The sequence below is a fragment of the Chiloscyllium plagiosum genome, chromosome 4 (assembly GCF_004010195.1).
Source record: "Chiloscyllium plagiosum isolate BGI_BamShark_2017 chromosome 4, ASM401019v2, whole genome shotgun sequence".
In the NCBI taxonomy this organism is placed as follows: Eukaryota; Metazoa; Chordata; class Chondrichthyes; order Orectolobiformes; family Hemiscylliidae; genus Chiloscyllium; species Chiloscyllium plagiosum.
In genome coordinates, this window is record NC_057713.1 from 81,479,914 (window position 1) to 81,493,367 (window position 13,454).

Consider the following 13,454-nt stretch of genomic DNA (forward strand, 5'->3'; position numbering starts at 1 on the left):
GGACTTGTTGGGCCGAAGGGCCTGTTTCCACATTGTAATGTAATCTAATCTAATCTAATCTAATTTACTCAAATTTTTTATGAGATACGGATTATCCACAGAGATACAACCAGATCAGGGGTAAAATTTTACATCAAAATTTTTTAAGAAAGGTATGGATAGCTTAGGAATAAAACAATTCAAATCCATTGTGTACCATCCAGAATTACAGTGCCCATTAGACCATGTTGAGGGCTTATAGTCAACATTATCCAGATGATTGCAATAAAGGAATTCCATTTGTACTTTTTAATGTTAGGGATACATCAAATGAATTAACCAAATTCAGTCCATCTGAATTAGTTTTGGGGCATGAGATGAGAAGACCACTAAAATTAATTAAGGAGAAATTGGTGAATCAGAGTTCAGAGACCACATATTTTAAGGAATGGTTAAATAGAAAATGGGAGTTAGCTAGATCACATTTAAAAATAGTTGAAACTTTATTGCTGGAACAGCACAGCAGGTCAGGCAGCATCCAGGGAACAGGAGATTCGACGTTTCGGGCACAGGCCCTTCTTTTTACAGGGGGCAGGATGGGAGGAGGTGTAGATCTTCAGCCACATTTAAAAATAGCATAGCATATGATGAAACAGGAAACAGACCAGAAATAAAGAGTTTGCAATTTTGCTAATGGAGATAATGTGTTAGTGTTACTTCCAGTGATAGATGAACCTTTAAAATCAAGGTTTAGTGGACCTTATCAAATTGAAAAAAGATTGAGTGAGATGAATTATTTGGTAAGAACTCCAGGTTGAAAGAAATCTCAAAAGGTATTTTGATAGGGAAGAAAAGCAAAGGGAGAATGTGTTACTGGTTACAACACAGAATAAAGAACCAAGTTCTGAGAATTCTGCATTGGACATTCTTCAAACTAAACTGGACAATGAGGGAGTTCTCAAAAATTAGGATAAATTATTGAGTTACCTTCCAGAGGAAAATTGAAATGACTTGGAAGAGTTATTACCATCACATGACATATGTGGGAATAAGCTTGGAAATACTAATTTAGTTATGCATGATGTAGATCCAGGAAATGCTGTTCCAATTAAGCAACATCCTTATAGACTTAACCCTCTAAGGTTGGCACAGGTTCAGAAAGAATTTGAACACATGATCAAAGACAGCATAATTAAACTGAGTTGCAGCGACTAGAGTTCACCCACAGTAATGGTGCCAGAACCAGATGTTCTCAACTGAACCTGCCTGCACCACACTTCCAGGCAGTGTATTCCAGACCCTAGATACTTGCTATGTGAAAAGGTTCTCACCTCACATTTGTTCTATTTACAAAATGCTTTAAAACTGTGCCCTCTGGTTCCTCATACCTTTACGAGCAGGAACAATTTGTTTATTATCTAGTCTGTCCAATCCTCTTATGACTGAAAAGTTCTATCAAATCTCCTCTTAACCTTCTCCACTCCAAGGAAAACAGTCTCCAATCTGTCCTTATAACTGAAGTGTGTCATGAAACCTTTCTCCTATACATCTCCTGCACTCTTTCCATACACGGATATCCTTCCTATAATGTGCCACTAAGAACTGTATACAACTATGCTTTAGCTGAGGTTTAATCAGTGACCTATATAAATTGATCTTAACTTCCACTTTCTTGTACGCCATACCCCTATCAGCATAGCTTAGAATACTGTTTGTTTTATAAGGGCTCTCTTTACCTTTAATGACAGGCACATATACATCTAGATCTCTCTGTTTTTGTATATACTTTAAAATAGTGCTGTTATTTAACACATTATTTCCCTCTCAATATGTGCTGTCTGACCTGATCGGTTTCAGCACTTCCTGGCTTCATTTCCTGTTGATCCTGTGTTGGTTTATCACTTTCACCCTTTAAGGACAATTGACTTCCACTGGACCTGCTCTCAGGATCAAGAGAAGCTGGCTGAAGTGTACCAGATTTTTGATCCTGAACACTCTGCAAAAATAAAATCAATCAGTTATCTTCAGTGAGTTACTCTATTCTGGACAGGAGTGGAGAAAATAAATAGATAAAGGTTAGCAGCTCACGAATATACTGAAAAATTACATATAATAAACTGAGAGCTTTCACTGTAGAACCTAATTATTCCCTCATAGCCATTATTTATATATTGTTACTTTCTCATTATTCCACATTTCTTCTGTTCATACATCATGTGGAAATTGGGCCTACTAGTTATTTCCAGGCTTTCTACCCCACATTTCTTCAGCTAATTTTAGCAACAGATTGCTGAGATGGGACTGTTAGATCATGTTATGGGAGTGGAAGTAGGCAGTTGTGATGGGTTGATCCATGTTGGAAAGCTCTTCTTGCTATCATGTAGCAAACCACAGAGGCAGTATTCTGGTTTAGCTGTACACAAGTACCTGACAAGACGGAATTGAAGGCTTGAGAATAAAGTTTACATCAGGTAACAAGGGCTGTGGTTCAGTCTTCCCTATATTCAGATAGAGGAAATCTCCACTTATTCAGGGTTGGATGTTGAATAGTTAATCAATAACAGTGGAACAGGATGTAACTGGAGAAACAAAATAAATCTATGTTTTCCTTATCCATTTCTTTCTCAGCATGCTAATTGCATTTACACTTCTTTGCAAGCAGTTTTGGCTGCTCGTCACTCTGTTCAAAGAAAATATATACAACCCCGACACTGTGCCCATTTGTACTGCTGCATATTTGAAAGTATTACTCTGAGTTTATTTTCTACGATCACTATTTATCCATTGTCTCAACATCAAGTGTTAGGGGAAAAATAATAATAAGGATAGAATTGTCAACTAAATGTCAACATGTCATCCTTCAGTTATTTTGCCACTGAGTTGCACACATTGCAATCGCATATACTTGCACCAAGATTTAATTGATTTACGAAAACTGAAATTTATTTTGATGGTCCAATTGAGAGCACAAAAATTCTGTTTAATGCTTCTTTTCTCCTTCTATAAATTCTCCACTTTAAGGGATAAGAAGGAAACCTGTGTCCCAGTTGCTATATTTTGTACCTGGCATATGTGGATGGTGGCGAAGGAAACACTTCTAAGCTTTTCCTGATCTCCTTGAGAAGATTCCTGACCTTTCCCTCGTCCCTAACTGGACCACATAATTTTGAGCTGAACATATGAGTAAGGATGCTAAAACCTGCAGGCAGTGCTATATGTCAATGCTACATCATAATGTGCTGGTGATGTTACCCAATTCCTTTGTGAACACATCAAAGTCATATGTTTTAAATGTTCATGTGTCTAAATAGTGTACTGAAATCAAAGTTTCCACTTTATGATTTAAAGTTAGAACTACAGAGGCATGTGTTCTTTTCCTCTGTCCAGAAGTCAGTTTGATTCAGAAACTTGGTCTTGTATCAGGATCTGGGACAGGAACAAGTAGGGATACTGCAACTTAGGGTAGCGAAAGCAGATGGGGAAGTGGGGGAGGAGAGTCTGAGGGGAGATGGGGCGGGGGGTTGGTGTGCATGGTCAGAATCCTGATGAGGTGATGGTAATCACTATCTGGGGAGTGAATTCAGTGCTGTGATGTGCGGTGATTGGTAACTCCTGGACATAGTAATCTGGGGTGCAATACATGGACCCAAAGGGGTAAGCAATCTTCATTGGGGTGAAGAAGGGCCTTAGTTTATGACACCAGAAGTTCTGATCACAGAGCTTTCTTTAGATCGGTAGAGGAAGTCTGATAGTGCAAAGGGAGGAAGATAAGTACGGTGAAGCACTCAGGCCCTCTTAGTTCACAAGAAGCACTGCGAAAAATGCTTACTTTCCCACAAAGGGGTCCCTTTAACTGCCAGATTTCTTAAACATAGTTGAAGTTAATTATTGTATAAGGCTTTCGGCCTCTTTACAACAGTAAAATTGTTAGTCTACCTTCCGGAAACTGGTTTTGCCCACTTCGCTATGCCAACTCCATTGAAAACCATATTATGTTTCAGATTTTTAAAATGTTAACATCCCATCCATCTAAAAACAACTCTTCTTTTTTGAGATTAGATTTACCTTCAGCTGAATTAAGCTCTTTTCTGTATTTTTACTTTGCATTATTTCTTGTCCCCTTTTGTTCTCTATGCTTTCAACAGCAATACTGCGTCGGAAACCAGAAAATTGAGGCCATAGTTTGAAGAGGATATCAAAAACTGCCATCTGTGAAGTGAAATGTAATTAATATTATGATTAACTATTTCTAAGAAACTGACACATTTATAGATTTCAAAAGTTTAAATGATCAAATCAATGAATTGAGAATATGTGCAGCTAGACTTCCAGCAGTGCTAACCACTGTGCCACCGTGCCGCCCAAATGAATTGAGAATATGTGCAGCTAGACTTCTCAATGAGCATTATGTCAGCCTTTTAGAATTTTATGAATAAGTGATTTAAAAAAGATAGACATTGGTAGTAGTAAACTTGGATTTATCAAAAGATCTGCAGCGTAAACTCCTTCCCAAAATGGGGAGTCAGGGGCGAAAGTAGAAAGTACTGAAGCCAAAGTTACTCACAATGCACAAATTGGACTCTATATCAGAAATATGATTTCAAAATTTGCAAGAGATATCAAAAGGTTGGTATAGTTAATGCAGAGGAATACGTCAGCAACTTTAGGGTGATATTAATAAATTACAGAATATTTATGTCATTGGCAACTGCTCTTTAATATAAGTAAATGTGAAGTAGTACATTTTGGTAGTAAGAATAAGGAAACAATATACTCCTTGAAAAGCTAGTGTCTAAGTGATGTCGAGGAGCAAAGGTATTTCCAGATACAGTCACACAAGTCAGTAAAAAACCAACAAATGTTGATAAAGACACAAAAAAGCAAACAATGTACTGGAGCACATTTCTAGTGGAAAATAATTAGAAAGCAGAGAAAGTATGTTAAATTGGCATAAAACCTTAATTAGATCGTACTTGGAGCATTACGAAAGTTTCAGATTTTCATTTTACAAGAATAATATAAAGGTATTGGAAATGGTGCAAAAATGATTCAATAGGATGATGCCAGAGCTAAGAGATTAAAACCATCTGCACAGATTGAACAGGTTGGGCTCTTTCCCTAGAAAAGAAAATTCTGAACAGTGTTGTGTTTAAAAAGGGTCATAGGTTATACATGAAAAGGGCATGACCATTTAAGCAAAAAGACCAAACTGAGTTCTATAAATATTAGTAAACGCTATAAGACAAACAAGAGAAAAACTTCTTTATGGGTAGATGTGAGGATCTGCAAAGGTAAAAAACAACGATGGAAGTTGTGTACAGCCTCTTAGCAGTAATTAGGATGTAGAAAAGAAAAGCCAGTAATCATGAGGTCTTCAATATACAGGTGGCATGGGAAAAGAAGGTTGGTAGTTGATCTTAAGAAAAGGAATTCATGGAAAAAGACTGTCTGCAAGATTTTTTGGAGCTTGTGTACATTCCACTACGAAACAGGCAATTCTGGATTTGGTGATGTGTAATGAGGCAGATTTGATTAGGAAGCTGAAGGTGAAGGAACCCCTGGGGACACTGACCGTAATATGATAGAATTCACACTGCAGAATTAAAGGGAGAAGCTGGAATCAAATGTAATGGTATTACAATTGAGTAAAGGTAGCTACAAAGACACAAGGGAGGAAGTGGCCAGAGTTGTGCTACCTGACCTGCTGTGCTTTTCCAGCAACACATTTTTCAGCTCTGATCTCCAGCATCTGCAGTCCTCACTTTCTCCTGGAAGGGTAGCCTGGCAGGGAAAACTGTGGAGCAGCAATGGCAGGGGTTTCTGAGGGTAATCCAGGAAGCACAGCAGGAAGAAGAAATATGCTGTGGAGAAGGAAAGGCAATCATGGCTGACACAGGAAGTCAGGGACAGAATAAATGAAAATAAAAGCATATAATGTGGTAACGATTAGTGGGAAGTCAAAGGATAAACTAAAAGAGCAATGGGAGATGGGGAAAGAGAGAAGAAATAAGAGGGTAAGTTGCTAGTAATATAAAAAGTAGATTGCAAGATTGTTTCTCAGCTATCTAAACAGAAGGAGAAAGGCAAGAGTGGACATTGAGCTGTTAGAAAATGATACTGTAGAAATAGTAAGGAGGAACAAAGAAATGGTGATGGAACTGAATACGCACTTTACATCAGTGTTCACAGTGGAAAATACCAGTAATATACCAGAACTTCAAAAGAGTCAGGGGTGGAGGGGAATGTACTGGCCATTGCTAAGGAGAATATGCTGGGGAACCAGAAAGGTCTTAAGATGAATAAATCACTGGACCAGAGTTCAAAAGGAAATGGCTTAGGAGATTGTCGAGGCATTGGTGGTGATCTTCCAGAAATCATTGGAGTCGGGGAGGGTACCAGAGGTCTGAAAATGCTAATACAGCACACCTGTTTAAGAAAGGAGGGAGACAGAAGTTGGGAAATTATATGCCAATTAGCCTGAACTTGGTCATTGGTAAGATATTAGAGTCCATTATTAAGGATGTGACTGCAGAGGACTTGGAAGTGAGAATAATGCTGAGTCATTAGGGTTTCATCAAGGGGAGGTCATGCCTGACAAATCTGTTAGAATTCTTTGAGGAGGTATTTAACAAGTTAGACAAAGGACAGCCAGTGGAAGTGATGGATTTGGCTTTCCAGAAGGCCTTTGACAAGATGCTGCACAGAAGGCTGTGAAATAAGATAAGAACCCACAGTGTTAGGGTCAAGGTACTGGCAAGGATAGAGGATTGGCTGACTGGCAGAAGGCAAAGCATGGGGTAAGGGTTCTTTTTCAGGATGGGAACTGCTGACTAGTTCTGCAGGGGTCAGTGTTGGAATCACAATTATTCACAGTATACTTTAATGATCTGGATGAAGAAACTGAGGGCATTGTTGCTCAGTTTGCAAATGATATAAAGAAGGTTAGAAGAACACATAGCGTTGAGGAAGGAGAGAGAGACTGTAGAAGACTTGGACAGGCTAGGAGAGAGGGCAACAAAATTGCAGTTAGAATACAATGTGGTATAGTGTGAGATTATGTGCTTTTGTAGGACGAATAGATGTATAGACCATTTTCTAAATCAATGCTTTGGAAGTGTGAAGCACAAGGGGAGTTGGGAGTCCTAGTTTAGGATTCTCTTCAGGTTAACATGCAGTTTCAGTTGACAGTTAGGAAAGCAACTGCAATGTTAGCATTCATTTCAAAATGGATAGAATACAAGAGCAGACATGTATTGCTGAGGTTATGTAAGGCTCTGACAGAATGTATTTGGAATATTGTGAGCAGTCTTGGACCCTGTATCTAAGGAAGAGTGTGCTGGCATTGGAGGGGGCCCAGAGGAGATTTACAAGAAGGATCCAGGGGTTGACGTTTTGTCATATGAGGAGCAGACTCTGGATCAGTACTTGATGGAGTTTAGATGGATGAGGAGGGATGTCATTGAACCAGGAACCTGACAGCACTGGATAGAGCAGATGTGGAGAAGATGTTTCCACCAGTAAGAGGGACTAAGATCCAAGGGAACAAATTCAGAGTGAAGGGACCTCCATTTAGAACTGAGATTAGGTGAACTTCTTCAGCCAGCGGGTGGTGAATTTATGGTACTCAGTGCTGCATAGGTTTGTGGAGGCGAAGTAACTGAGTGTATTTAAGACAGAGATAGATAGATTCTTGATTAGTGAGGGGGTCAAGGGCTACTGGGAGGAGGCAAGATAATAGGATTGAGAAATATATCAGCTAAGATTGAATTGCTGAGCAGACTCAATAGGCTGAGTGGCCCAATTGTGCTTCTAAAGAAGGATCCGGGGGTTGACGTTGGTAGGTGGCACGGTGGCACAGTGATTAGCACTGCTGCCTCACAGCGCCTGAGACCCGGGTTCAATTCCCGTCTCAGGCGACTGACTGTGTGGAGTTTGCACGTTCTCCCCGTGTCTGCGTGGGTTTCCTCCGGGTGCTCCGGTTTCCTCCCATTCGGCGGGTCGGTGTGGACTTGTTGGGCCGAAGGGCCTGTTTCCACGCTGTAATGTAATCTAATCTAAATCTTATGGTCTTAACACAGAGAGTGGTTATAATGAGGATCTCCTTACTACATGAAATTATTGAAGAGTTGACGTTGATGTATGTAAAGGGTAGTTGGATAAATATTCAAATGAGGAAGAATGAAAATAGGAGGCACGGTGGCTCAATGGTTAGCATTGCTGCCTCACACAGTGCCAGGGACCTGGATTCAATTCCATCCTTGGGCGACTGTCTACATGGAGTTTGCACATTCTCCCCGTGTCTGTGTGGGTTTCCACCAGGTTCTCCAGTTTCCTCCCACAATCCAAAGATGAGCAAGTTAGGTGGATTGGCCATCCTAAATTGTCCATAGTGTCCAGGGATGTATAGGTTAGGTACATTAGCCATGGGCAATGCATGGATAGGGGAGGAGGAAGGATTAGATTACTTACAATGTGGAAACAGGCCCTTCAGCCCAACAAGTCTACACTGCCGAAACGCAACCCATTCCCCTACATTTACCCCTTCTCCTACCACTATGGGCAATTTAGCGTGGCCAATCCACCTAACCTGCACATTTTTGGATTGTGGGAGGAAACCGGAGCATCCAGAGTAAACCCACACAGACACGGGGAGAATGTGCAAACTCCACACAGAGAGTCACCTGAGGCAGGAATTGAACCTGGGTCTCTGGTGTTGTGAGGCAGCAGTGCTAACCATTGTGCCACCATGCCGTGTGTGGTATGCTCTTCAGACAGTCGGTGTGGACTTGTTGGACCAAATAGCCTGTTTCCACACAATGGGGATTCTATGAGAATATGTTGATGGTGTGGGATGAAGTTGAGGATGGGTTCATGTGGGGTAAAAGCATTCGCATGAGCTTATAAAGCTCAAAAGCTTATTTTTGTACTGTAAGCACTTTGTAATGTTGTAAAAAATGTCTTTTTCCTTTTGACTTACCTACATTGCACAAATAAAATGGTTTCCCATTGGGAACCAAATAGTATCAATATACTATGACATGTAGAAGTTTTGGCATCAGTGAGCTAGGTGTGAACAAAAGCTACACAACTAAAGACTAAATGGACTACCCTGCATTACAGTTTATGAATGATCCAAAATGCTGTTTAGCCTTTTTTCTGGGCTCCTTCACATTCCTTTTTGTACCTGTGCTTCTCTGAAGATATATGGACCCTGCTGATCCTTTTGACTAATAATTCTGTTTGCCTGTTCTTCAGGAATATCAATTTGCACAGCTGGTGGAATATTGGAATTGATAAAACAGTTGATAATGACCATGATCTTATTCTGAATGGTTTCCACAGTTGCATGGGAATGGCATAAGTCCTGGAGGAAAAATAAACACAGAAAAGGGGTCTGTACTCTCTCTATGTCAGACAGCTGCAGATGATAAAAGCATGCACATGCACACACATGCAAACAAAAATTAATATGGCTAGATTTTACAAAAGGCTGCAGTCTCCATGCTCCCATTCTTTGGCAAAAAAGTCAAGGTGGGGAGCCTCAACATGATCCTGATGGCTGTCCCATAGCAATTTAACAGTGGGGCAATGTAAATTGCTTTAAGTCCCACCTTGGAGAGTTGCCAACAAATCACATATGGGAGATCTCTGCAGTACCTGCAGTACCAGACAGGAGTGCCAGTCACTGCTTGGCTACAGGCAGATGCACCAAGCTGAGACGTCCATATAAGTCTAGAGCTAGGGGTCTCAGTGTGGGGGCAGGTTGGAAGGTAAGTTGAGTGGTCAGTCTCAATTGGCCACTGACATGGATTAAAGGGAGTTGACCCAGGAGCCCAACATAATAACACACACAAACACATATACTCCAAAACTAAAGATGCGGGGATTCCTGCCAGTTGCAGGCAATACCTCACCCAGCCATGAGGAATACCTTTCCACCCACCTTAAAACCACCCACAGACAATGTGAAATGTAATCCATGTACACAATTATCTCAGCACACTAGTTTTTTCAGCAATATTCTTTGTTCAAGTAATTTTGTGTGGGTTAGACATCTGACTCGTTTGGAAGTAGTTTTGAATTGTTACTTAATTCTTTTAAAATCATTCTTCATTTTCTAGTATTTTGTTTACCTTGTATTTTTGAACCTCAAGCCAAAAAAGTACATTATTCTCCATCAGTTGTCCTTTTGTTGATACAAACTTCCGAAATTGAAGTGCCGTTACTGGATTTAACAAAGCTTTACGGAATGCTATGATTTCTTTTGATGAGGCAGTCCATTTGTTATCCATGTGCTGTTGGAAATATAAATATTCATAATCACTTACATAATTCACAGTTTCACAAATCATTCGAAAAGAACAGCCATTCTGTAAACATTTTGCTGCCGGTATTTTCAAACCTGTGCAGTTTCCGTATTAAGATTCAATGAACTCTTGGAAACCAATTCAATAGCATTTGGAAAGAAGCAACATTGTGGCTTTAAAAAGATGAGATTGTAGCCAATGCAACTGAATTATCTCCATATGATGATTGGAGCTTTGAAAATTTCCAGAATTAAAATTAAACTTTTTGTTATTAGTGTTAGAGAGTTATACATGATGTTGTGTCCCTGCCAGTCATCAAGCATCTACCATGTATAATTCCATTTTCAATTAACTTCAGATGACAGATCACTGTGTGGAACATAGTGGGGAATATTACCTCCACCTCCAATATTGAATGGGTTTGAATCAGGTGGGATGTTGACATGTAAGGAAATTCAAACTGTAATGCAGTCTGTGTCAAACATGCCCACTTTGGAATAATAGGGAAACAACCAATCTGCTGCCAGAAATCAGCTTGTTATCCAAGTCATAGAGCCATAGAGATCTACAGCATGGAAACAGATCCTTCAGTCCAACTCATCCGTGCCAATCAGATATCCTAAATTAATCTAGACCCATTTGTCAGCACTTGGCCCATATCCTTCTAAATCCTTTCTATTCATGTATCCATCTGAACGCCTTTTAATTGTGGTAATTATACCAGTCTCCGCCACTTTGTCTGGCAGCTCATTCCATACACCCACCACCCTTTGTGTGAAAAGGTTGCCCTTAGGGCCCTCTTAAATCTTTCCCCTCTCACCCTTTAGTTCTGGACTCTCCCACTCTAGGGAAAAGACCTTATCTATTTACCCTATGATTTCATAAACCTCTATAAGGTCACCCCTCAGCCTTCGATGCTCCAGATAAAACAGCCCCAGCCTATTCAGCCTCTCCCTATAGCTCAAACCCTACCACAACGTCCTACCTATAAGAGGGAAACCAGAATTGCACACAATATTCCAAAAGTGACCTAATCAATGTCCTGTACAGCTGCAACATGACCTCCCAATTCCTATGCTCAAAGCTCTGACCAGTAAAGGAAAGCTTACCAAACATCATCTTCACTATCCTGTCGATCTGCGACTCCACTTTCAAAGAATTACGAACCTATAGTCCAAGGTCTCTTTGTTCAGCAATACTCCCCAGGACCTTACCATTAAGTGTATAAGTCCTGCCTGACTTGCCAATCCGAAATGCAGCACCTCACATTTAGCTAAATTAAATTACATCTGCCACTCCTAAGCCCGTTGGCCCATCTGATCAAAATCCGTTGCAAACTGAGATAACCTTCTTCGCTGTCCACTACACCTCCAATTTTGGTGTAATCTGCAAATTTACGAACTATACCTCCTATTTTCAAATCCAAATCATTTATATAAATAACGATCCTTGTGGCATATCACTGGTCACAGACTTCCAGTTTGAAAAGCAACCCTCCACCACCTTCGAGCTAGTTCCGTATCCAAAGGCTAGTTCTCCCTGTATTCCATGTGATCTAATCTCGCTAACTAGTCCACCACGTGGAACCTTGTCAAATGCCTTACTGAAGCCCATATAGATCACATCCACCATTCTGCCCTCATCAATTCTCTTTGTTACTTCTTCAAAAAACTCAATCTCCTTACATTGATTATTAGAATACCATAGAATGAAGCCATTTGGCCTTTAATGTCTGGGCTAACACTTCTAAGGAAATTTTAGTGAGATATGCATGGCTCCAATGTATTTTCATCCTAGAGTTTTTTTAAGATTAGATTCCCTACAGTGTGGAAACAGGCCCTTCAGCCCAACAAGTCCAAAGCAACCCTCTGACTAATGCACCTAACAACTATGGTCAATTTAGACCTGCACATCTTTGAAATGTGGGAGGAAACCCACGCAGAGATGGGGAGAATGTGCAAACTCCACACAGACAGTCGCCCACGGCTGGAATTGAACCCAGGACCCTGACGCTGTGAGGCAGTAAGGCTAACCAATGAGTTACCGTGCCGATGATGGCTGAGTGGTTTTTCAGGCCTTTGAGGGCTAAAGGGAAGCAAGGACTACTTCATGGAAGAGGTAAGTGCTTATCCAGCACTGCTTGTGATCTTGACAAAGTGAACAGGAATGCTTCCCACCCTGTAGCCCCATAGGCAACCCCATTATTCTCCCTAACAATTGAATTTTCACTTTATGAATTAATGCCTTTTTGATGCCTTCAATGGAGCATAATTGTCTTTTGAGTCTCCTAATCTCTCTGGGCTTCTCCATGATGTTCTGTCTCTGAGCTCTCTGACATTTCACCGGGTCACATTAATGTCCCTCAAACTCCAATCCTTCTCAGCACCACCCATCAAATACCTCAGGACCATGATCACTCCCTCCATCCTGTCTTACATTTAGCTGTGGCCATATGATGGGGACTCCATTCCATGCTGCCCTCTCAACACCAACCCCCCCCCTCCCATTCCAGTGCGCCCTGCTACCCTCCATTCTACCCTGAATCTCCATCTAACTAACTATGGCTGGTAAATCAATGTCAAAATAGGAAGTCAGGTCCTGCTGTTAAATTCAGCTTAAACTGAGGATACCCTGTCCTTCTAGCAGGTCAGGTAGCATCCATGAAGAGAGAGCAAGTTAGTGTTTCGAGTCCAGACGACTGAGATCGCCAAGACGATAGATTGAAGCTAGCATATTGCTCAGCAGTAGGGTGTTACATCCCTACGTCCAAGGCAAGATGTAGTTCAATACTTTCAACTTGGCAGAAAAGGTGCAGTACATTCATCTAGATGCTGATATGCATATCACCTTTCACTTCTCCCGTGTATTAGGTTTAGACTAATTCTATGACTCTATAACTCATCTTGCAAGTGCTACCAGCCCTCTTTGTGCACTTCCTCACATTGTGATGTCTATTCACCAGCAACACTCATCTCAACCTGATGCAATATCATATCATTCCTTCATAGTCACTCTTTACACATAATCAGTTTGGAAAACAGCCATCAATACGGAGTACTCAGTGGTATTTTTCCCTCTTCTTGATATTTTTCCCAGAAATAGGTATATTTATTTGTCATTACTTTACAAACCCCCTCTCAATAGCTTCCATGTTTTCTTGTTTTAATT

At 40.6% G+C, this 13,454-nt stretch overlaps 1 protein-coding gene across 1 annotated transcript in view; it reads right to left on the reverse strand.

The window, feature by feature from the left end:
* The window catches only part of LOC122549486 (regulator of G-protein signaling 22-like), a 145,351-nt gene that overhangs the window by 15,184 nt on the left and 116,713 nt on the right, over positions 1–13,454 (reverse strand). Inside the window, exons 19-22 of the mRNA XM_043689345.1 lie at positions 10,113–10,274; positions 9,164–9,343; positions 4,045–4,188; positions 1,823–1,975 (exon numbers count right to left, since the gene is read on the reverse strand). Coding sequence (XP_043545280.1) covers positions 1,823–1,975; positions 4,045–4,188; positions 9,164–9,343; positions 10,113–10,274 — 639 coding nt within the window. The remainder of the gene's footprint in view (positions 1–1,822; positions 1,976–4,044; positions 4,189–9,163; positions 9,344–10,112; positions 10,275–13,454) is intronic.